At 43.3% G+C, this 25,751-nt stretch overlaps 1 protein-coding gene across 1 annotated transcript in view; it reads right to left on the bottom strand.

The window, feature by feature from the left end:
- Nucleotides 1-20,891: 20,891 nt before the first annotated feature.
- Nucleotides 20,892-25,751, bottom strand: part of LOC148508637 (adrenodoxin-like) — a 50,940-nt gene continuing 46,080 nt past the window's right edge. The window contains exon 4 of the mRNA XM_088444206.1: nucleotides 20,892-21,871. Coding sequence (XP_088300332.1) covers nucleotides 21,754-21,871 — 118 coding nt within the window. The 3' untranslated portion in view covers nucleotides 20,892-21,753. The remainder of the gene's footprint in view (nucleotides 21,872-25,751) is intronic.

Raw genomic sequence — 25,751 nt, forward strand, 5'->3', positions numbered from 1 at the left:
AGTGTCAGGAATTGGGGTTTTGTTTGTGGGCACAGGAAATGGGACCACTGGGCAATATGATTGTATGACTGAACTGGAGCAGGAAGGTGACCGGACTAGGGCCAGTGTACTGGATGCCGGACTGGGACTGACTAGACTCAGATGCAGGGCTGGGACCGGCTAATGCACACTGGACCGGACTGGGACCAGTAGGCTGAATGGATGCTGGGCTGGGACCAGCTAATGCACACTGGACCGGTCTGCTGGAGAACCGGAATGGAATCTGGAATGCTGAGAACCGGAATGCTGGACAACCAGAAAGGGATCGGAATGCTGGAAGCAGGAAGAACCATGCTGGGACTGGTATTGCTGGAAGCAGTAGTGCTGCAGAGCTGATAAATTCTGGAAGCAGTAGCAACCAGACTGGTACTGGTATTTGCTGGAAGCAGTAGTGCTGCAGAGCAGGTGAACACTGGAAGCAAGAGTCACCAGACTGGTATTTGCTGGAAGCAGTAGTGCTGCAGAACTGATACTACTGGAAGCAGGAGTAACCAGACAAGGACTGGTATCTGCTGGAAGCAGTAGGGTTGCAACGCTGAAAACAGGATAAACCAGGCTGGGAGTCTCTTACAGGATTAGCAGGCAGCAGGCTGATTGACTAGATAGCTTATCAGGTGGAAAGCACAATTAGATGGAATCCTAGCAAAGAAGGAACACAGGAATAACTGTAACTTGCAGAGAGAATCTAGCAGTAACAAAAAATAGAAGAACCAGGATGCCATGAATGTGACTTGATCTGGCAATATGCTGGTGACCTAGAAGGATTTAAATAGGCTGTCCTGGGAATAGATAGGGTGTAGAGATCATGTATTGCATGAACCAGATTGGTGTAGGATTGATCATGTGCCCAGAGCCAAGATGGCTGCACCAATACTGTTGGGCCTAGTCACACAGTCTAACTGGAACCAAAGGCAAAGCAGGGAATGACATGCACAGGGATATCTAGGAGACATGGCATGCACAGATGACCATAGTACACGCCAGGATGCCACATGTGCAAGGTAATCTGATCCAGAGGGGCAGAACGTGACAGTACCTACCGCCTTTAAAGGTGGACACCAAACACATTCTAGGCTTGTAATCAATCTTGAAGATATCTCAGGAACTTCAACCTAACAACAATACCCAGAAACTTCCTAGAATGAAAATAAGGCTTAATCAGAATTAGGATCTTTGATGGTTCTTTTTTTCTCGAAAACATCCGGATACAGCTGGAGGAGATGGGATTTCCTGCAGGGAAAAATCCTTATCAGAAAACATGGGACCTCCTAGGAATGGAGTTTCATCTGCTTCAGTGTCCTAATAAGAATTGGAATCTAGGTCCAATGTTAGGATCAAATCCTTCTTTGTAGGAGCAGGATATTCCAAAGGATCACTGAAGTAACACGAGGAGGAGGAACCTAGACATTTTGTGAGATCCACAGGACAAGAAAACTGAGTATTGGATAAACATTTGGTAGGTTGGGTGGATGATGAAATGAGAGAACCAGGAGATTCAGAAAAATTACTGTAAGTAGAAGTCAAATGTCCATGGATGGAAACCTTTGTGCTAACTTTGGCATTTTCCTAATGTTGTCGGCTTGGAAATTTTTAGTACATTGGTCCAGCAGAGCCTGATCTAGCTCAGACAATAAAGGAGTGGAGAACTTGACGGATTTTTGGCGGTTAGGGTAGGATACTCGGATAATCCCAAATGGGCTGTCTTTGGACCAAATTCTTTAATTATATCGTCACAGAAGACCTGTAAATCTTGGAAGATCAGATCTCTGGACTCAATAACTGTACTAGCCCATTCTAAGGCTTTGCACCTGAAAGCTGAGATTAAGTAGCCGAGTTGGCAGAGATGCAGCTTGGAAGTATATGTGGCAATGGTGGGCCAAAGTGGGGAATTGATCAAGATCTCCATCGAAGTACAGCAGAAGGAAAGCTGGGCATCGGCCAAAGACAAGGGAAAAATGCACATGACATACGACAAAATTTCAACACACAAACGAACAATAACATGACTCAGTAGTATCTCAACTTGTAAAGATATTCTAGGTCCCACAGTGCTAAAATAATGCAGTAAAAGTCAGACCTCACAGTCATAAGAATCTACTATTTTATAGAATGATACATGCCATAATCATTATTTAAATTAGGTCTATCACATGCATCATTCTGTAATACAGTAGATTCTTATGCCTGAGAGGTCTGACTTTTAGTGTATTATTTCAGCACTGTTGTATCTAGAGTATCTTTACAGGACGATATACTACTAAGTCATGTTATTATTTGTTTGTGTATTGTAATTTTGTCGTATTTCATGTGAGTGTTTTTTTCTCTTTTTTTATACATTTTGTATTAAAAGTTAAGTCTTATTAATGATTTAAATTCATACATCATTTATGATGGATTAGTGCCCCACCAAGGAGAGTACCATCTTTCTTTCTTTTTACCTCTGTATACTCTACCTACTCTCATGGGAATTCCTCCCTGAACAAATTATGTTTACTATTTCACAGTAATTTCATATTACGGTAGTATATACATAATTTTTTATTTGCTTTGCATTTTTTCTCATGAGATGTAGTACCAGTGCTCAAGTCGTGTCCCATTTTTCCATCCCCCCCGCATCTCCCATCAGCCAAAGACTTAATCGGATTGGGTCTAGAGGTACTTGAACCATCTGGAACTGAAGGAGACAGAACCTTATTGGGACAAGAATTACTTGAACCGGCTGGAACCAGAGGAGCCTTCTGACAGATGCATAGAACCGGATTTAGTCCAGAGGAACTTGAACCCGCTGGAACCGGAGGTTTGGATGGACTTTGTTCGGCCTGAACCATGCTGGTAGTCAACATGGTAGTACTCTCAGAATGTGGCTGACTGGAGTCCATATCTGAATCTGTGGCACTATGATTCCCTCCCGAAAACTTGGCACTGGAGACCCGTCATGGGGCCGAGGCACTGGAGACCCCTCCTGGGGCTGGGGCACTGGAGACCCCTCCTGGGGCTGGGGCACTGGAGACCCCTCCTGGGGCTGGATCACTGGAGACTCCTCCTGGGGCTGGGGCACTGGAGACCCCTCCTGGGGCTGGATCACTGGAGACTCCTCCTGGGGCTGAGGCACTGGACACCCCTCCTTGGACTGAGGCACTGGACACCCCCTCCTGGGTCTGAGGCACTGGACACCCCTCCTGGGGTTGCCAACTCAGACACCCCCTTCTGGAATTGGCAGTTTAGACATTTCTCCTGGAGCTGGAGTCTCAGATACCCCTCCTGGAGCTAGAACATTGGACACACCTACTGGGATCGGAACATCGGATATCCCTCCTGGGGTCAGAACATCAGATATCCCTCTTGGGGTCAGAACAGCGGATATCCCTCCTGGGGTTGAAACATCAGTTACCAGTCCTGGGGTTGGAACATCGGATACCCATCCTGGGGTCAGACCATTATATACCTCTCTGGAGGCTTGAAAGTTAGATACCTCTCTTGATATAAGAGGTTTGGAACACTGTTTTGAGCAACTCTCCTGTTACAACTACTAGGAACAGTGGAAACTGGAACTGAACAAGATACTCAAAATCGTTTGTAGACTTGAATGTCCTGATGTTGAGTCCTGTCACAATTTATTGACTTGCAGAGGAGACAGTCCTGAATAAGGTGATTGGAACACCTGCAATAAAGGCAGAGATGAAAATCTTTGCAATGCTGTCATTCAGCTTCAGAGACTTTAGGCCATGGGAAGCTCTGATATCTTTCCTTTCTGAGAGCAGGAGGAGAGGCCTTAGGTCTCAAAGGCCCCAATTTCTCTAAACTAGAAGACTCCCTAGTCACAGTATATTGAGCAGAAGTCTTGTCAGTGACAGGAAAACTTTCAAGGAATTCAGGCAACATCTGGGTAATATTGGTCAAAAGGTTTTGTAATTGTTGTAGCAACTGTCAGAGGATTTCAAGATTATCTTCTCAGGAGCTCTGGTCTTGATGGAATTATCAAGTTGTGGTTGTTCAAAAACTTCAGAACCTTGAAAATATCCTACATCCAAATTTGAGTTGACTTTATATTCTTTTGAGCAAAGTGGACGTAGAAGGGATTAACAGACCATTAAAAAATTGTGGAGGCAGAGAGACTGAAGATAAACAACCTATTGATTGTTGTAGAGCATTGGTGGGGAACCTTTTTTTCTGCTGAGGGCCATTTTGATATATATACCATTATTTATGGGCAGGGTGCAGACCATGCCCCTCCGGTTCATGTCACATGGGGGCGGGGCCACAATCATCGGTGATTACAGCAATGCCCTGAGCATCCGGAGGATGCTTCGGGGAGCTGTAAGGGCAGTGCTGTGACCATCTGAAGCATCCTAAGGATGCTCCAGGTGGCACTGCTGTATAGATACTGGCTGCAGGTTGCCATTCTAGGAGGGCCAGACCAAATGGTTCTGCCTGAGGTTTCCCATCTCTGTTTTAGAGAGTCCGGATCAGTTAATAGTCCTTGAGAGTTTGCAATATTACTGCTTGCATCATCTCATGATTCTTCAGCATTTTCATAAGATCCTGAATCAGATTTGCCGATTGGGTCTGACCAGTTGTGTCCAGATCAAACTATGAGGAATTGTGGTTTTGTTTGTGAACTGCAACTGGGACCACAGGGCTGTATGGATAAGACAGATGTAAGTGATGACTGTGTGCTTAACGGTAAACAGTTGTGAAGTTCTTTATTAGTATGACTGAGCTGGAACCAGAAGGTGACTGGACTGGATCCAGTATAATGGATGCCGGGATGGGCCCAACTGGGCTTGAATGCTACTCTGGTAATGGCTAGGCTCAGATGCCAGGCTGGGGACAACTAACAAACATTGGACTGGACTGAGACTGGTAGGCTCAATGGATACTGGGCTGGGACCATCTAACACACACTGGACCAGACTGAGACCGATAGATACAATGGATGCCAGGCTGGGACCTGCTAATGCAAACTGGACCAGACTGCTGATGAACTGGAATGGGACCTGGAATGCTGGATAACTGGAATGGGACCAGAATGCTGGATAACCGGAATGGGACCAGAATGCTGACTAACCGGAATGGGACCAGAATGCTGGAAGCAGGAGTAAACTGGGTGGGACTGGTATTGCTGGAAGCAGTAGTGCTGCAGAGCTGATAAATACTGAATACAGTAGTGCTGCAGAGCTGATAAATGCTGGAAGCAGTAGTAACCAGACTAGGACTGGTATTGCTGGAAGGAGTAGTGCTGCAGAGCTGATAAATGCTGAATACAGTAGTGCTACAGAGCTGATAAATGCTGAATACAGTAGTGCTGCAGAGCTGATAAATGCTGGAAGCAGTAATAACTGATATTTGTTGGAAGCAGTTGTGCTGTAGAGCAGGTGAATGCAGGAAGCAGGAACCAGACTGGAGCTGGTATAGTGCTGCAGGGGTGTGGTAGGTATTACCGCCGGCCGCATGGTTCAAATCCCGACAGCGGCAGACCGACAAGGGTGATGATCCCAACCGTCCCTAAGGTAAGTATTGTTAACCTAATTCCCCCCCCCCCTAACCCTAACTCTCCCTTAGGGGTGCCTAACCCTAACCTCCCCCCAAGTGCATAACCCTAAACCCCCCTATAAGTGCCTAAACCTAACCCCTTCTTCCCCGCAGCCTAACCCTAACCTCCCCCCGGGGGTGCCTAACCCTAATCCCCCCTTCCCCTAGCCTAAACCTATCCCTCCCAGGGGGGTGCCTAACCCTAAGTACCCTGGGAGCCCTAAACCTAAACCCCCCCTCCAACGTTCATATAAAAATCAATATCAATAAATATAAACATAAAAATGTGGTCGTATATTAGCATAAGCACTGTATCTCCAATGCATGAAGGACACTGTGAACACAAATCAAATAATATTGTGCCTGTTATCAAATAAATCCTGCAAGGTTCATGCATAAATGGCAGCCGATACTATTACCAGGTGGAGGCAGCCGGCACTGTCCATGGTGGATCACCACACAGCTGAACAGTCTGAGATGATGGGTTGATATCCTGAAGAATGAAAAGTGAAGATAATTCAGTGGAGTATTCTGCACTAGTATCTGAGTGGGAGAGGGCCAGCTCTGGCTACTGAAAGTCCGGTGGCATAGTCCACTCTAGTATCCAGATGGGATTTGGAACAGGCCAATGTAAGAGTTCCAGCTACTGATGGTCCGATGGCATAGTACGCACTAGTATCCAGAAGAGAGCAGACCAGTGTGAGAGTTCCAGCTACTGATGGTCTGGTGGTGTAGTCCACACTAGTATCTGAGTGGGAGCAGGCCAGTGCGAGAATTCAAGTTACTGATGGTCTGGTGATGTAGTAGAATCAGTAACCCTAACCTTAACCCTAACCCACTGTCCCTGCAGCCTAAACCTAAGTCTCCCAGGAGGGTGCCTAACCCTAACCTCTCCCTGCGGGTGCCTAACCTTAACCCCCCTTCCCCTAGCCTAATCCTAACCCTCCCAGAGGGGTGCCTAACCCTAAGTCCCCCCCAGGAGCCACTAACCTAACCCTCCCCTCCTGCGGCTGTCCGCGCCCACTTTACCTTCGTTCGGTAGGCCGGGCGTCGGGCTCCCGGCGTAGGGATAATGATAGGCATTGGGATTTTCGACGCCTATCATTAGACCCCTGCCGGGATTTGACAGTCGGGAAGCCGGCGGTCGGCATTTCGACCATCGACTTCCTGACTGCATCCCGATGTAGTTCGCACTAGTATCCAGATGGGAACAGGAGGGTGTAAGAGTTCCAGCTACTGATGCTCTGGTGACGTTGTCTGCACTAGTATCCGGATGGGAACAGGCCAGTGTGAGAGTTCCAGCTACTGATGCTCTGGTGACATAGGCCCTGATTCAGAGCCAGACGCTCTGACAGAGCGCTCGCTCTGAATCAGGGCCGTCCCTCTGAATTTAAGAGCGGCCTCCTGGCCACTCGCATAGCTGTGGGTGACCATCACGACCATCAGGCTTGCGACGAGACCCTTGCGGTAGGGTCTCGTTGCCGCAAGCCCTGGAGTGCTTTTGGCTCTATCAGAGCCAAAAGCACTCCCACTGACATCACTTGTGATGTCAGTGGGGCCGGCCCCAGATGGTAGGCGTTCCCATGGGAACGCCTCCGTCTGGGAAGCCACGCCCCCGGCACGCCCACCAAAGGGGACGAGCTGTCACTCACCATCGACAGCACGCCCCCTTTGGTGTGAGACCCATAACGATGGCTTGGCCGTCGTTATTTGGGTCTTGCGCATGCGCTCAGCACTCGCGAGTGGGTCTAAATTAGGCCCATAGTGTGCATTAGTATCCAGATGGGAGTAGGCCAGTGTGAGAGTTCCAGCTACTGATGGTCCGGTGGCGGAGTCCGCACTAGTATCCGAGTGGGAGCAGGCCAGTGTGAGAGTTCCAGCTACCGATGGCCTGGTGACATAGGGCCTGGTTCAGCAAGGAATGCACAGATGCAGATGCACACAATTGGATGATCGCGGTCTACGCATTTATCAAGGGTCACAGTGCGCATGCGCGAACCGCTCACTGTGTCCGCAAAAGTGAGCGCAGTGAATATGCAAACCCAGGGAAAAGTGATTGACAGGAAATACCATTTGTGGGTGGATACAGGGAGTGTTCGGCCGAACGCAGGTATGACAGTGTGTTCGCACTCCGTTACAGGGGCGTGCATAAATTAGCCACTGAGATGCTGGACGCAGCCTGGCGTCCCTCTGCGTGCAGGAAGTCTCTCAACTCCTGTGGCAAGGTCAGGTCTACCTTCAGTCTGCGTTCTGCTCCGATGTTACTCGATGTTCCCGATGTTTTCTCTTGTGCATCAGTACGGACGTTAGTGGAGGGTAAGGGGGGTAGCATTATGTAGTGCTGGATGTCTGCATCTTTGTGCTGCAAATGCCATGCGTATGCATTCATTTGCATATTCTCGAAGTGGCCAGGTGCATGTGTCTGCATCCGTGCATTACTTGCCGAAATCAGGCCCATAGTCCACACTAGTATGCGGATGGGAGCTGGCCAGTGTGAGAGTTCCAGCTACTGATGGTCCAGTGGCATAGTCCGAACTAGTATCTGAGTTGGAGCAGGCTAGTGTGAGAGTTCCAGCTACTGATGGTCTGGTGATATAGTTCGCACTAGTATCCAGATGGGAGCAGGCCAGTGTGAGAGTTCCAGCTACTGATGGATCGGTGGCATAGTTCACACTAGTATCCAGATGGGAGCAGGCCAGTGTGAGAGTTCCAGCTACTGATGGTCTGGTGGGGTAGTTCACACTAGTATCCAGATGGGAGCAGGCCAGTGTGAAAGTTCCAGCTACTGATGGTCCAGTGGGGTAGTCCGCACTAGTATCTGAGTGGGAGCAGGTCAGTGTGCAATACAACTATTAAGTACTGAATGTATACAAAGATTCTTCTTACAGGACTTTATGTAATTTCTATGATGTTGCTAATAAGGATGCTTGTCAAACTCACCATTTACTACACTTCCATTGTTATGCTCTCTTTCCCCCCCTAAATCTGTAACGCCTTTGAGAAGGCTCCTGTCAGTATAATTGAGTGTTTATAATCTCACTATAAAGAAGCCTATGGGTGTGGTCTAATGGCAATGTGTGGTATGATATGATATCATTTAGGGGTGTGGCCAGGTCTAGAAGAGACACAAAAAATGCCTCATCACTTGTCTCCCTGCAGTCCCAGGGAGCTCCAGAAAGCTGGTGAGGGTTAACGATAAAAATTATTACAATAAACAAAGAAGATGTTTATAAGTTAAAAATATCTTCTTTGTATTATTCTAATCATTTTTATATGAAATCTCTGGAGAATGACAGGTGAGGCTGCACCCGCAGAACTCCTTGGAAAAAAATTCTAACATCTGGTAATGAAGCAATCTTCTTCTGGAACCAGACTGATAGTGCAGAAACCTGCACTCTTAATGTCTAATCCTGTCTGCAGAAAAGCTAGAATCCTGGAAACTCTGAATACCTTAGGATCATATTCCTTATGGGAACACCATTGACCAAAGGAATGCCAAAGTCTGTAATAGATGCAGGCAGAAGTAGGCTTCCTTGCCCTAAGCATCGTCTGAATAACTAAACTGGAAAATCCCTTTGTTTTTAGGATGGAAGTTTCAAGAGCCACGCCATCAAAGCTAGACAGGGCCCTGCATTAGCAGATCCTGCCACAGAGGAAGAGGATACGGACTGTCTACTGACAGATTCTGTATGTTGGTGAACCAATGACATCTGGGCCAAGCTGGAGCCACCAGTATTACCGTTCTGCGTTGCTGCTTAAATTTCCGGAGAACTCTTGGAAGCAGGGAAATTGGAGGAAAGAGATATGCCAACCTGAAGTCCCATCTTATTGCCAGTGCATCCACGAAGGCTGCTGATGGGTCTCTGGACCTGTACCTGGGGACCTTGTGGTTGTGACGTGACACCATGAGATCTATCTCCGGTAGACCCCATTTGTTTACCAGTAGCTGAAACATTCCCAGATGGAGAGACCACTCTCTGGCATGTATGTCCTGGTGACTTAGGAAGTCTGCTTCCCAATTGAGTATTCCAGGAATGAATATTGCCGAGATGGCTGGAAGATGACGTTCTGCCCAAATGAGAACCTTTGTCACTTCCTTCATGGATGCATGACTTCTTGTGCCTCCTTGATGATTGAGGTAGGCAACTGTCGTCGCATTGTCAGAATGAATCTGGACATGCCTGCCCTGCTCGCAGTTCCAGAATGTTTATTGGCAAATGACTTGCTTGATCTGTCCATCTCCCCTGAAAGGTGTGATGACCAGAGAAAGATCATCTGGGACCATATTGAATGAAACTGTCCATTCCACTTGGAGAGAATCAACCTTTGCAGAGGCCTGGAATGGAACTGAACATAGCCCATCATGTTGAAGGTCGATAGTCCACCATGTTGAAGGTCGATATTAACTGCATTGCTGACAGAATAGATACTCTTTATCTGTGTATCAGCTTGTGTATCTGCATTGATAATGCCACAATCTTGTCCTCTGGCAGAAAAACCCTTTGTGCCTAAGAATCTAGCAACGCTCCCATATGAATTATCTGCTATGTTGGAAAAAAGTGATGATTTCTTCCAATTGATGATCCAGCCGCACCTTTTTAGGCAGGCTATGGTCATCTGAAGATCTGGTTGCAACACCCCCGGAGTCTGTGCCAATATCAGAAGGTCGTCCAGATATGGCAATATTCGGACTCCTTGATGCCTGATATAGGCCATCATAACTGTCATTATTTTATTAAATACCCGGGGAGCCGTACAAAGGCCAAAAGGTAGAGCCTGAAATTGGTTATGTTGCTGAAGGACAGCAAACCTTGCTGGTGGGATGGTATAATTGGAACATGCAGATATGCATTCTGAATATCCAGAGAAACCATGTAATCTCCCGGCTCCATAGCCAAAATAATTGACTGGAGAGTTTCCATGCAGAATTTGTGAACATGGATAAACCTGTTCCATCAGGCCGAGGGCTTATTGTCTGGCCTAGAAGCTGAATGTCTTGTCTGGCCAGACCCCTTAGTTTGTCGTTTTGACTTACAAAAACTATTCGGCATGGAAGAAGTCTGTTTTTTGGTTTTCCACTAAGGACGAAAAAGATTGAAAAGAGACTTGCTTAGTCTACTGTATTTCAGTGGTGATTAAACATTGGAGGCTTCTTACTATGAGTTAGTTTATCATCTTGAATATCTAGGACTGATCTAACCGCCCTCACCAAAGTAACATCCACAGTAGATGGATGATCCTCCTCTACAGAAGTAGATTCTGCAGAGGAATCCTGTGCATCATCAGTCATCAGACTCCTCTGATGATGCGTCTGAATTCATATGTTGAACAGAGTGAGATAAAGACAACCTACGTTTAAGTGCTTTAGCCACTACCGGTCTGTTACCAACATTAGCTGGTGCCATACTCTGACTAAAATGGCTATCAACATCCTTAATAGAGGAATGCCCATGAGGTGAAAATATATGTGGACACCCCATCCAAGGAGGCATCGTTGGAGTAGCCAACATCTCCAAATTACTGACCTTAACCTAGCATAACCTTGCCCATGATTATGCTAAAAACCTCTATTGATTGCAAAATGTTAATGCATTTACATATTATCAGTCATTTGGAGTTGTGCACCTGAGATTTGTCTGTTTCTGTGCCTGCAATTAGTCTCATCAGGTAGCACCTCCCATTATATATATTCAGGGTGTGCAGTCCAGGAACCTTTCCTGTATACTACATTTAATGTGCTTTATTGCACACCTGAGGGAAAGGAGAGGCCCCCAGTCTGGATTAGCACCCCTTCCTTATTGGTTTAAAAGCATGGAGTCTGGTAATGTATATGCACTCTAGTATTAGGCACAATTCTAGGTAAGTCCTACAAGTTATATACTGTAGTGCAACCTTGGCCATGATTATGCTAAAAACCTCTATTGATTGCAAAATTTTACTGAATATTATCAGTAATTTGGAGTTGTGCACCTGAGATTTGTCTGTTTCTGTGCCAACAACAGGTAAAGCGGACTGGTGAGGTGGCTCTTTAAAAAAGACAGTACACAAACCCTCCTTTATGTCCTGTGAGGACACATATGCCATACATGATTTACATAAAAACAACACAGGTGGCTCTCCCTCCTGCTTCCCTTATCTTTAGACATATTTAAAGTAAAGGCAACAATCGCAAGGTAATGTGACAGCCCTTACAAATTATAAATGAATGTGAAGCACTGAGAAAGAAGTAATAGTGACAGTTATTATTGACAGAAAGAAATCATGGTCAGTGAGCAGCTAGCAACCAGGCACATACAATGCATATGTAATATAATTACAATGGGCTCAAAATCATCTACAGCAACATAGTAGGATATAGAGCACCGTATACCTTAACCAAAGGAGAGGTATTCAGGGAGACAGACCCAGACCCTCCTTAGACCAACAGCTACCAGGTGCACTCTGTGGACCGTGAGCGTCTCTTACACGTGGAGGGTAGGTGGAGCAACCCAGATGCGCAAAACCTATTTATCAGGACTGCGTCTGGGTCGGGAGAGGAGCTGACGGGGGAGCGCCTACCTCCCCTATGCTGCATTAACCAACCGGGTACGCTGTCCTCATGACAGCAGATATGCGTCTGCTGACGATCCCTGGTGTCAGACAAAAAGGCCCCGGCTGGTGTAGTAAGGATGCGGACAATCCCTGGTACTTACAGCAGCGGCTTCTGGTGCGTCTCTACACCAGAAGCAAGGACTGCTACCCACGATTCCCTGCAAGTAAAGAATTGCCTTACCTGACATCTCCGAGCATCCGGTGCAGTCCAGGTCGCAGCATTGCTGCTAGCTAAGCTCAGCCACGGCCCGCCGAAATCACAAGCACAATTACTAATGTTGCAACCCGGTTGTGGTAGATGGAGTCACAGCCCATGCGTCCTAATACAGACGCTTAGTACTGCCAACTCAAGAAAACATAAAGCAAAATAAATCATAAAATTAAAGCTTAGGACTGCCTAAGCAGTCCCCTGTACAAAAGGTGCATCTCATCCTGCCACACCAAATGAACAAACTGAAGTCCTACGGCCAGGGGCAGGGTATATATGCAGGAGGACCCGGCATTCTGGGAGCCAAAGCTTTAACTGTTTGGTGCCTGGTTTTCCAACCATAATATGCCTGTGGATCCCTATGGATCTCCAAGAACAAATATACAGTCAGGTGCATAAATATTGGGACATTGACAGAATTTTCATATTTTGGCCTCTATTCACCACCACAATGGCTTTGAAATGAAACAAACAAGATGTGCTTTAGCTGCAGACTTTCAGATTTAATTTGAGGGTAATTACATCCAAATGAGGTGAACGGTGTAGGAATTACAACGGTTTCTATATGTGCCTCCCACTTTTTAAGGGGCCAAAAGTAATGGGACAAACTAAACAATCCTAAACCTAGCTTTCACTTTTTAATACTTTGTTGTAAATCCTTTGCAGGCAATTACAGCCTGAAGTCTGGAATGCATAGACATCACCAGACGCTGGGTTTCATCCCTGGTGATGCTCTGCCAGGCCTCTACTGCAAATGTCTTCAGTTCCTGCTTGTTCTTGGGGCATTTTCCCTTCAGTTTTGTCTTCATCAAGTAAAATGCATGCTCAATTGGATTCAGGTCAGAGAATTGACTTGGCCATTGCATAACATTCCACTTTTTAGCCTTAAAAAACTCTTTGGTTGCTTTTGCAGTATGCTTTGGGTCATTGTCCATTTGCACTGTGAAGCGCCGTCCAATGAGTTCTGAAGCATTTGACTGAATATGAGCATATAATATTGCCGAAACACTTCAGAATTCATTCTGCTGCTTTTGTCAGCAGTCACATCATCAATAAATACAAGGGAACCAGTTCCATTGGCAGCCATACATGCCCACGCCATGACACTACCACCACCATGCTTCACTGATGAGGTGGTATGTTTTGGATCATGAGCCGTTCCTTTCCTTCTCCATACTCTTCTCTTCCCTTCACTCTGGTACAAGTTGATCTTTGTCTCATCTGACCATAGGATGTTGTTCCAGAACTGTAAAGGCTTTTGTAGATGTTGGCAAACTCTAATCTGGTCTTCCTGTTTTTGAGGCTCACTAATGGTTTACATCTTGTGGTGAACCCTCTATATTCACTCTTGTGAAGTCTTCTCTTGATTGTTGACTTTGACACATATACACCTACCTCCTGGAGAGTGTTCTTGATTTGGCCAACTGTTGTGAAGGGGTTTTTCTTCACCAGGGAAATAATTCTTCTGTCATCCACCACAGTTGTTTTCCATGGTCTTCCGGGTCTTTTGGTGTTGCTGAGCTCTCCGGTGCATTTTTTCTTTTTAAGAATGTTCCAAACAGTTGATTTGGCCACACCTAATGTTTTTGCTATCTTTCTGATGGGTTTGTTTTGATTTTTCAGCCTAATGATGGCTTGCTTCACTGATAGTGACAGTTCTTTGGATCTCATATTTAGAGTCGACAGCAACTGATTCCAAATGCAAATGTCACACCTAGAATCAACTCCAGACCTTTTACCTGCTTAATTGATAATGAAATAATGAGGGAATAGCCCACACCTGTCCATGAAATTGCTTTTGAGTTGATAGTCCCATTACTTTTGGCCCCTTAAAAAGTAGGAGGCACATATAGAAACCGTTGTAATTCCTACACCGTTCACCTGATTTGGATGTAATTACCCTCAAATTAAATCTGAAAGTCTGCAGTTAAAGCACATCTTGTTTGTTTCATTTCAAAACCATTGTGGTGGTGAATAGAGGCCAAAATATGAAAATTACTGTCCTATCAGTATTTCGTTGGGTATCCAGGGTATCCTGGAATCACCATCCGCGCATGCGCAGTGCGCGGTGGCCATCTTGATGAACTTATCTTGCTGCATGAACGGCTAACACGAGGAGTATAAATCTTAAATAGACACATACACGCCGCTTAGTATAGCGGATGTGTAGTGTGACTAGCGCATTCCCCTGGAACACAACAAGCGGCAGCGCTGCCCGCCCACCACGTGGCTGCTTCAGGAAGGACGGGACAGCACAGCTGGGCATGAATCTTGCAAACTATCCTTCGCAGCACAGTGCCCGGCACTCATCACTGTCCACAGCGGAGGGTGTGTGTGTTACTAGGGTGGCCCAGCCGTGCAGCGAGCCCCGGTTGGCCAGCATCCCTGACAAGTGCCTTTCTAGCCAAGGGGAGGGGCACCACAATGTTTTTCGGTTGGGAGGAGTCAAAACATTTTAATTTTGGTGCCCCTAGATATATATTTATATGTGCCATGGTGGGGAAGTAGGAACTGCCTCAGGGGGGACGGAGGGTGCAGCAAGGGAGGGGTCAGGGTTGCCATGGGGGATAGGGGATGGCGTGGGAGGGGGCGTTTGGGTCCAAGGGGGAGATAGAAAGTATGAAGAGGGAGCTGAGAGGGAAGAAGTGAGGAATATAAATATAAAGTGGGAGGGAAAAATGGCGCAGGGCTGGTCCCAGAGGAGGGTCCAGTCCACAGTTTTTAGCCACTGTAGGGATCAGATCTAGGTGGAGGGGTAGGAGGGGAAAAAATGGGCAGAGAAGTGCTGTGGGGAGGGAAGAGTTGGAGTAGCTGGAAAGAGGAATTGCTCTGTGCCCGGCCCCATGGTATCACAGCTACCTATGATCCAGTACATATATTGGCGCCTCTCAAATGTTTACCCGCTTGTGTCCACCCCCCCACCCCCTTCCGGCTCCTATGCAGACAAACAGGGGTATTCAATATGAAACGTTAACTTCACTTTCGAAGTTAATGTTTCATATCAGAGTTTTTACCTGCGTTAAAGTATCGGGCGCACTCCCGCTTATCCCCGTATTCAATATAAAATTAATGAAAACGGGAAACTGCGAAGTTGGATTTGCGTAAAGTTACGAATTTTTCCTTAAAATAATTGTAAGACCCCCTAAAGTTGTAAAAACATGGGGGAACACTATGGGTACCCCCGTTTTAGCCTTTAATTGAAAGTCGGGGATTTAAATAGCCGCAGCAGGTGTTTTTTTTCCCGACATTGAAGAAGTGATGCAGAAGAGCATTTAGGTTATTTTTTTCGTTTTTTTAAGTGGTCCCATCAAATTTGGGGTACATGAAAATGGGTACTAGTATATTTTTAAGTCCCTAAAGTAAGTTTTTAAAAATTCTGCATTTGTGCACCTGCCGCAATAAATCTATTCTTCAAAACATCTGCCGCATACTTGCAGAATAGCCCTGAACCTATTTCCCTATTGTTAAACAATTTTTTTCCCTTTTTTTTTTCACCCCAATATTTAAGTTATTTTTTTGGGGTGTCCCTATTTTTTTTAAAACTTTTTTTGACACAGTTCTTTTTTAAATGTCATTCCCAGGGGTGCAGGCAATTTTTTTTAAACCTGCACCCCTAAACTCCAATTCTGCACTTTTTTTCAACACCTATTCAATGGTGAAAACTTATCCCCGTTTTCTATCTTCGACTTTTCAAAACTGCGATAAGTCTTTGATATTGAATAAGGTGTAAAAAGTAAAACCTCCGATAATGACGTCATAGCTCAGATATTAACGCAAAAACGGACTTATCGCTCCCATAAAGAATCCCCCTGTAAGTCTCCGATAAATATGCCTAGTGGATTGAGGCGCTTGACCTCCCACCTGTGAATTAAACAAATCCCCATAGCGGGATGGCTGGATGATTTGACGGCTTGAAGTCAGTGATTTCTGGCCAACTTTCATTTCTGCTCCCATAAGATTGAAATTACATGCTGATGTTATCCTACCTTTTTGTACAGGCATTTGCTTTATATGTGGAACTACTGTTATTAATATTATGGGCTGAATGTTTTATATGAAAAAGTGAGTGCAAATTAGAATTTTTGTACATATATCACTTAATCAAATATACTTCACCAGGACAGCAGTTTTTTTTTTTTTTTTTGCACAGCGCTCTGAAGTTCTGTTGGGATCATACAGGCAACCCTCTAATAATGAGGAAGAAGGCCTATAATATAAATCTCAAAAATATATAAAAGAAAGAAAATTCCACCAGCTTAATAAATATTTGATTATGATGCGCATAGCTGTTGTTTAATAAATACAAATCAAGGCAGCTAACTCACCGACATCTGAGAGTATAATTTATATAAAAGGTGTTTTGAAGAGCACCCTCAGAAAATTGAAAGAAGGAAAATGAATAACATGAACTTTATATGTGTCTTATAATTATTTCATATTAACGGCAGTTGCACATTTATTTACTATTTGTATTTTACAAATTCACTTTTGGCAGTTCAAAACTGGTGTGTACATTTGAAGACTAGAATCAGAATACCATGAGAGCAACCTATACTTGTACATAAACACAGACATATGATAAGATAAAATAGTAAATTGAGCAGAGCAGTTTTGATACAAATAGAGCCTCCTGGAATCCGACTCTTACATAGTGTATGCCTGTAATGTAGTTGGGTTTTTTTGTGGTTATTTCTAAAGAGGATGACAGAAATCTGTCCTGTCCTAGCAGGGTTTTCTCAGGCGGTTTCGTGTTGATGTCTTGTACACCAGGAACCTCCATGATAGACTGACCTCCAATGATAAACTGCACTCCTTATACTGTATATGTGGCTGTCTTAACCAGAGTGTTGCCAAAAAGTCTACTCAGGAAGTAGGGTCAATATGTACCTCTCAGCAGGGGCCTATCAGCAGACACTTAAATCATTGAACTGTTATATACCGTCTCTGTTACCTTGATTATATAATGGAATTGCTTGACTGAATTAGCTATTAGGCTGGATACATTTAACAAAGGGTTACAATATTACAGCAGGGAATAACATGACATGTGACACCTCACACTTACATGAAACATTAAGACATTTGACACTTTGTATCTGCATTATCTTAAATTATCATATAATAACATTTACATGGAAACATATTAATACATTTCCCAAAGCTATTTAAGCCAGTATAGTACTGTGGAAACATGTTGCACATCCTCTCTGATATCTAATCTAATTATATCCCAAATTACCTGTTAACCTAGATAATTCAGATATATTGGCCGATCTATTAATCAGGCAATATATTGTGTGTGCGTTGGCCAGTGTGTGCCAGCGATATATCTGTGAACGTTCACAGACATACTGTAGCACATCGGCTGTGCTGTACAGCCAATGGCAGATATATTGGAGCATCCTGCTGTGTATAGGCTATGGGGACGGGGGTAGATGATGGTAGTTCAGTTTGTATGAATAACCATCATCTGCAGATATATCTTTCTGGTGTGTACTCAGCATAACACAACTGCCTAGCTCTCCTTCCCGTCATACAATATGGCTTCTGTTGTCCTGCTGTATTCACACAATATGGTACGTTGTTTATATTTCCAATACATATAATATAGATGGTAATAGCAAGGGCAAAATATACCAAATCACATGAAATAACAATACACATAATATACCAATGCTCTGATGTACAGTATATACTTAGACTGGGCCAAGGATTAAATAGTACATAATGCTGTGAGAAATTGGTCCAGTGGGACCTCGTATTGTCACACAGGGATTGTTCAGTAACATGATAGGTTGCATCTGAGCTACAGATCTATGGGACACATTAGTGTTCATAATTAGAAACAGGAAAGAAGATGGTGGAAAAGCATAGTAAGCTTGTATCAGTTCTTTGGGAGAACAAAATAGGGATTTCTGGAAATCTGAAGCTAAAAGAATGCACCTTCCAAGTGTGTTCTCTTTCCTCAGAGTCTTCTCTAAAGTGGACAGCTTTTATTGGGAAGAGTTAAGACAGAAATATCAACCTTGCATTTAGGGGTGGTTTTAAGTGTAAGGCAGCCCCTTAAGCCCTATTTTGGTTATTAATAACAATTGCTGGGAGCAGGGCAGCACTGACAGTAATAAAACAAATTGTTATCTGGTGAGAGTCTGTCAGTCTGAAATTTCATAGTAACAACAAAATATGGCCCTGATTCAGACCTGCTTGCTAGCAAGTGGCCACTCGTTGCAGACTATGTAAGCTAATGTGCGCATGCGTGTAGTTCGCAGTGCGTGTGCACAAACTAGTATGAGTGATCGGATTTTGCTCGCTCGCCCTGCAAAGACAGCCCAGTGAAATGAGTGATAGGAGAGGCCGTTTGTGGGTGGTAACAGGGGCAGGGCAGTAGTAACGGGGGAGTGGAGTTGCGGACGCAGGCGTGCCAGAGTGTTTCACGCCATTTCTGAGGCGTGCATAATTAACAGGCAACGTCATAGTACACCTGGTTCACCTGGTTGAATAATACACTGAAGTGCTCGCAGTGCTTGCGATAGGGTACAGTCAACCGCAAGCGCTGCGGTCAGATCCAATGGAACCTGATGTACCGATGGTTGTATATACTTCCTGGAGATGACGTACGCTAGTGGGCGGCTAAAGACAGGCTGGTGGGTGTCTGTAAACACAAAGTGATTGCTCACCAAGACAAAGTGGGTGTGCTTATGCCTTGCCGTGCGAGCAGCTGCCTTGATGTCACTTCGCTGAATTTCCATACGCTGGGAACGAGCGGCCGCATCTAGCGAGCTTGTCTGAATCAGGTCCTATGTCCACTGTACTGTGCCATACGCCATCTTGAGATAAGTGCAGTTGGATCACATATCCCACTGTATCTGCAACCCCATAAGAGAGATGTCTTAGATAACTGGGCAAAGTGTGGGTTGGTAGGAGTGTGGGTTGGTAGGAGTGTGGGATGGTAGTAGTGTGTGATGGTAGGGGTGTGGGATGGTAGGGGTGTGGGATGGTAGGGGTGTGGGTTGGTAGTAGCGTGAGTTGGTAGTAGCGTGTGATGGTAGTAGCGTGTGATGGTAGTAGCGTGGGTTGGCAGGAGCGTGGGTTGGCAGGAGCGTGGGTTGGTAGGAGCGTGGGTTGGTAGGAGCGTGGGATGGTAGGAGTGTGGGATGGTAGTAGTGTGGGTTGGTAGGAGTGTGGGATGGTAATAGTGTGTGATGGTAGGGGTGTGGGTTGGTAGTAGCGTGTGATGGCAGGAGCATGGGATGGTATAAGCGTGGGATGGTAGGAGCGTGGGTTGGTAGGAGCGTGGGTTGGTAGGAGCGTGGGTTGGTAGGAGTGTGGGTTGGTAGGAGCGTGGGTTGGTAGGAGTGTGGGATGGTAGGAGTGTGGAATGTTAGGTCATGCAATGGCAGTAATAAAACAAGCATCCAAGTGCTGCTCCCAGCATATGGCGCACATGCCTCATGTACCCAATCAGAAATTTACCACTGCTTACACTCATAGAAAACAATTGTGAAATAAAATGTGCAGCTTTGTGCAGAAAAGGTTCCTTCCTTCACCAAAGGTGTAATGCCCAAAGCTAAAGCTGCTCTGGAAAGGAATGTGTCACCTTCAGAGTTCACAGCCTCTAATTTGAATTGTGGGAATTGTCATAGACTGTGGAAGTGGACCCAACGTGCTAAGGGGTGATTGGCTCTGGTTCCCCTGAGTTGTAAAATCTACCATAAATGAGTTCTCAGTATTTTCAAGTGACAACTACAAGGAAGTGATGAACCTACTGACAAGCACCTACAGGTTATGTTCCCCAAATTCACCCCTCTAGGCAGCTGCTGACAGAAAAAGAAACAGAAATCAAGGGACAGGAGCCTCTTTTGGAAAAAATGTGCTATGGGTGAGAGCCATGCCAGCTTATTGTGCTTCTATGTCTCATGAGTAAAAATGTGCACTTCCTCCCCCTACTTTTCTTTACATAACTATGTTTTAAAATAATCTGATATAAAAAAAAAATCCCAGAAACAAATATACAGGTTATTAAAACAAATGTTGGAAATTGCAGCCAGGGCTGACAATAATAAGGAATTAAATATCTACTAGTCAAAAGTCTCATGTGATAATAACTTGATTTTAAAACATTTGTATTGGATTTCTGCTGTTCCGTAGTCTAAAAACTTAGTTTTAGGATTTTTTGCAGAACAAAGGGCAAAGTAAATGAGCACCATTTCTTCCTCCTCTTGGGGTTCCTGAATAAATCTATGCTGCCATAAAGAAGGGGGGTAGGGCACAGCAGATTAATAACGCAACCCTGTCTATTTTACCATCAATAATCCCACCTATCCCAATGGTTACAACATAATTAAATGTGATGCTGAGACTAAACCGGTACAGAAGACGGTGTTTTCATTTTCAAATTTGCAGCCACACACACAGTGTTTATAGGGTTTAATGTCATAACAAGCTTAAAGAACAGAATTATCCAGCTCTCCTGTGGGTGATAGAAAACAACTTTAGTACTTTATTGGCAGGTAAAGTCTATACCAATAAAATGAAAATAACTTTATTCTCAATTATGTGTATTTCCCTTGCTACATTAGAAGACATACTCATTTTTTTGCTACAGTCTACTGTATATATTCCATTGCAAACTCATCTGTAGCTCTAAGAACTGACAATGTAGAGGAAAGAAAACGCATAGAAAACGTATTTAGAATATAGTAATAATCAGGGCTGGATTAAGGTTTGTAGAGGCCCCTACAAATAAAATTGTTAATATGATATACTGGTGATGTTATCAAAAATGTAATTCTCACAGCACCACAAATGTGCTGAACACACTCTAGTGCCCCCAGTTCACATTATGTCATACAAATACCCCAGTTCACATATTCCACAGTGCCCCTTTCATTGGTGATGTAGCTATGTGTCAGGGCCCCTCTCATGTGTGGGGGCTACTGGACGACTGCCACTTGCCGCCCTATTGTTACTCCGGCAGTGGTAATAATAATTGTACACTATATATATTCTTTGTATGTACATACTCCAGATCTTATGTATAAAATATAGATGAGTTATAATAATTGTTATGTTCGTACAGCAAGCAGGATTCCCAGACTCTGACTAATTTTTGTATGAATTAACGCTGTGCAATACATTTTCCAAACAAAAAGAAAACAGGCAAATAATCTACAGGGCAGGACATTGCTAAGTACAATTTAAGGTCCAGGTTGTATAAATCACTGCAGCATTAGTTCTAATCAGGTACAACAGCTTTATGATGTCTCTCAGATAATGGTCCATTAGATATTGTATTAACTTGTCCTCTATCTTGAAAAAAGCTCCCCCACTCGGCATCATATTAAAGAAACAAATCAACGTCAAATAGTAATTTATAAGTCATGTCACTGATTGCTTTGCTTTCCAACTGTTTCCCTTCGCACATCAGCCACATCTGTTGGGACACGGACTGTTATTCCATCGATATCTTTTGTCATGCAAACCTGGCAGCCGAGTCGGGACCTGTAGGATCAAAGGGAATTTATTGTAGATATTTATTCAAAGCATATACAGTATAACATATTGTACCCTTTTTTTAAGCCACAGAATAATGTATAGAGGAATGTCTGGCAAACCTCTTAATACTTAGCAGCAAGGAAAACTACCGCACAGGTCCAAACCGACAACCACCCTGTAATTTTATTTGTATATTTTGATGTATTCCAAGGGGTGTGTGCTACCTACTACCAATTTACATGTACAAGGTAAAAAGAAAAAGGGGTAGTATGATAGTGCACTAGTCGATTGATTCAAATAATAAACACACAAAAATAACTTTTATTAGATATTCATTAAAACATATGTATGGTTCCCCTCCGGGAGTTATGGTGACGGTGAAGTATTTAAAAAATGTAGATTATAGAAATGAAATTCAAGATTAAAATTATGTGCCAGAGGTATAGTCACACACTCAGAGACTCCTTGTAATGTCACTGTATCTGGGTATTAGCTCATCAGATCATTGCATGAGGATCAAGATAATGATGGTAAATAAATGCATAAAGATCACAATCTGTTCTCTATTAGCTCAATAGGATATGTGGTTCAGATGAATAAATGTTTCTTTATGGAGACTGTATATTGTCTTATTTCCACAATTAGTTATTCACTTAATTTAGCAAGCTGTGTAAATCCTGTGTACATATCGCATATATAAGTCGCAATCTAATTTCATATAAACAGTTTAATTGTGAAGACTGTGTATTGTCTTATTTCCACACTTTGTTATTCACATACTTAAACAGGCTGTGTAAATCATGTGTATATATATATATATATATATATATATATACTGTATATATCTTCATTAAAGCACATCGATAATAGTATGTGTGTGTTAATTAGATTTACAAAGGAAGTCCCCAATTGCTAAGGGATACCTTCTTCCCTTATTACTCCATTTGATAGACTTCCAATGAAGTAGTTAGATTACGTTCAGTTTCTTATTAGTTTATATATAATTAAAGCAATATATGGGACTAGATTAAACATGTATACACTTACAATTTGATCAATATGATAACACAGGTCTGCAATGAAAAAGCTTTTTTAACAAATTTATGTGATACTTATAGATTTTTGGCTTCTGAACATGAAAATGACTCCTGATTTTGCATATCACACCATGTTTTTCTGCAAAACGTGTATTTATGAATGTCATTTTTTTTATATTCTTTAAAGTAATAAATGTATTCTGCCTACATTTATTATAAAACATTGTTTTAAATGAATTCAGTCGATAGTATAGAACGTTACAATTCAGTTCTCATCATAAAACGTCCCCCAGCCCAGTGTCAGATTAAGGTCCACATGGGCCTGGAGCTGAAATTTTCAAAGGGCCTAAACCCCGTACTGTCTAAAGGAACATTGCACACACACAACAACTACAACTACAAGGTGAGCTGCCGTAGGTGGAACCAAATACAACAGATGCAACACAGTTTTGCCCTGTGCCGGCTCATTTTAACCCCTGCCTACCACCACATACACACACACACAGTACACACTACTCTACACTACAGTGAAGAACAGGGTGAATGGTTCCACCAAGATGTTAAAGATGTAGAAAGAAGATACCAGGATCATTGGGACGTCAGCATGATGGCTGACTACTGCTGGATGATACACAGAGATGACACAGAGAAAGCTTATAAGCGAAAAGCAACAAAACTAAGTTTGAAAACTAAAAATACAAGATATTAACCATTTTTTCAATAATTATGGTTTTGTTTCTATTATTGTTTGATTTTATTGTTATTTTATTATGTAATTAAGACAAAAACACAGTGATATCAGAACACTTTTTCATATTTCACAATAAATATGTCAAAAACAATTAAACTTCTTGTTTGTTCTTAAAAATGGATGTAACCCCCTTACAGGTAAATGTGATTGGTAATTTTTTTTAAATATACTATTTCTTGATGTACACAGGAGTATAATTAAGAATAAAAAAGTATTATTAAAAAAGCTTTCAATACCTTAAATTTCACAGACCTGTGTAATCAATAACATTGCCACTCTGCTTGTGTAATGAGATTATAATCTATCCTTATATCGCGGAAAGTATCCACCCAACAGAGTAGGCTATGATCATATATACATGAATACACTGTAACTAATACCCCTTTTACACCGGAGCTAAAACCCGGGTTATTGCAGGGTTAACCTGCACAGCTACTTGGTGTAAAAGGGGTGAGGGTTGGATCGCTGGGTCGAGTGACCCGACAATCCAACCCAGGTAAATAGCAGGGTTTAACACGGGCGTAGCCCATGAAACCCTGCTGTGAGAACAGCGCACTCCGGGTCACGATGACCTGAAATGCGCTGCAAGCCGGCCGATTGGTCCGGCTTCAGTGGCGCTTGGATATGACGTCATCTCCAAGCATCCACTTTCACGCCGGAAAAGCCGGGTCTATGCAGACCCGACTGCGGTGTGAGCGGCGCCGACTCAGGAATATCCCGAGTCGGCACCGGCTAAATTCCGGGTCTGATCCAGATAGGAACCCTGTTCCAACTCCGGGTCAGACCCGGAAATTTGGTGGAAAAGGGGTATAATGGGTATTCACTCTACAGGGAATAAGAATCTCCTCTATAATGTAAAACACAATGATCTCTCAATAGTCTAATGAGCATTTAATCTAATACATCTAATACAGCATTTAATTACATCCCTTCTTAATTTGCTTGGTATGTCACAGCAGGTCAGGAGTCTATGTTCACTTAGTGGATATAGGCTATTAAATATAATAAATACTATTACCCTGATTATAAATCCTCAGGGAATTATTGTGTGTTAATGATAATTCCTTGTGCAGTTGCACACTAATTCTGCCAGTGGAGTGTTACAAGTATACACAAAGTAACGATCTTATTTGTAACCAAATGTTTTGAAACAGATTGTCACAAGTATCATTGGTTCACAGGGGTAAGCAGCTATTAATCTGTCCTTCTATGCTGCTAATTATCCAATTTATACTGACATACCCTTACCTTCTTGTTCAACTGGCAATTGGGGACTTTTTTGGTACATCTAAATAATTTATATACCTGATTTACACAGCCTGTTTAAGTATGTGAATAACAAAGTGTGGAAATAAGACAATACACAGTCTTCACAATTAAAATGTTTATTTATATGAACTCAGATTGCGACTTATATGCACATACTTTACAATCATCACTTTTTCTATTATCATAGATATGTTCGAATGAGATACAGTATGTACATAGGATTTACACAGCTTGCTCAATTAAGTGAATAACAAAATGTGGAAATAAGACAATATACAGTCTTCGTAAAGAAACATTTATTCATGTGAACCACATATCCTATAGAGCTAATAGAGAACAGATTGTGATCTATATGCATTTATTTACCATCATTATCATCATGTAATGATCTGACGAGCTAATACCCAGATACAGTGACATTACAAGGAGTCTCTGAGTGTGTGACTATACCTCTGGCACATTATTTTAATCTTGAATTTCATTTCTTTAATCTATCATTTTTAAATACTTCGCCATTTCCATAACTCCCAGAGGGGAACCATACATATGTTTTAATGAACATCTAATAATTATTTTTTACGTGTTTATTATTTGAATCATTTGACTAGTGCACCATCATACTAGCCCTTTTTTTTTTCCTTGTAAACCTAGTAATACTGACTGCTCCGATCGGACCCCCTCCTTTCCAATGGTGTAGTAGACTCTAGCATTGTGCGTGGGTGCCATGTTCGTGGGACATTTCTACTGCACATGCGCAAATCACCGGAAAAATGGCCTGTGGAGAGGTAAGTATATTTAATTAGGTGCAGGGTGTGTGGGGCCCCAGGGG

This window comes from Taudactylus pleione, unplaced genomic scaffold (genome assembly GCF_031769625.1).
Source record: "Taudactylus pleione unplaced genomic scaffold, aTauple2 ptg000352l, whole genome shotgun sequence".
In the NCBI taxonomy this organism is placed as follows: Eukaryota; Metazoa; Chordata; class Amphibia; order Anura; family Myobatrachidae; genus Taudactylus; species Taudactylus pleione.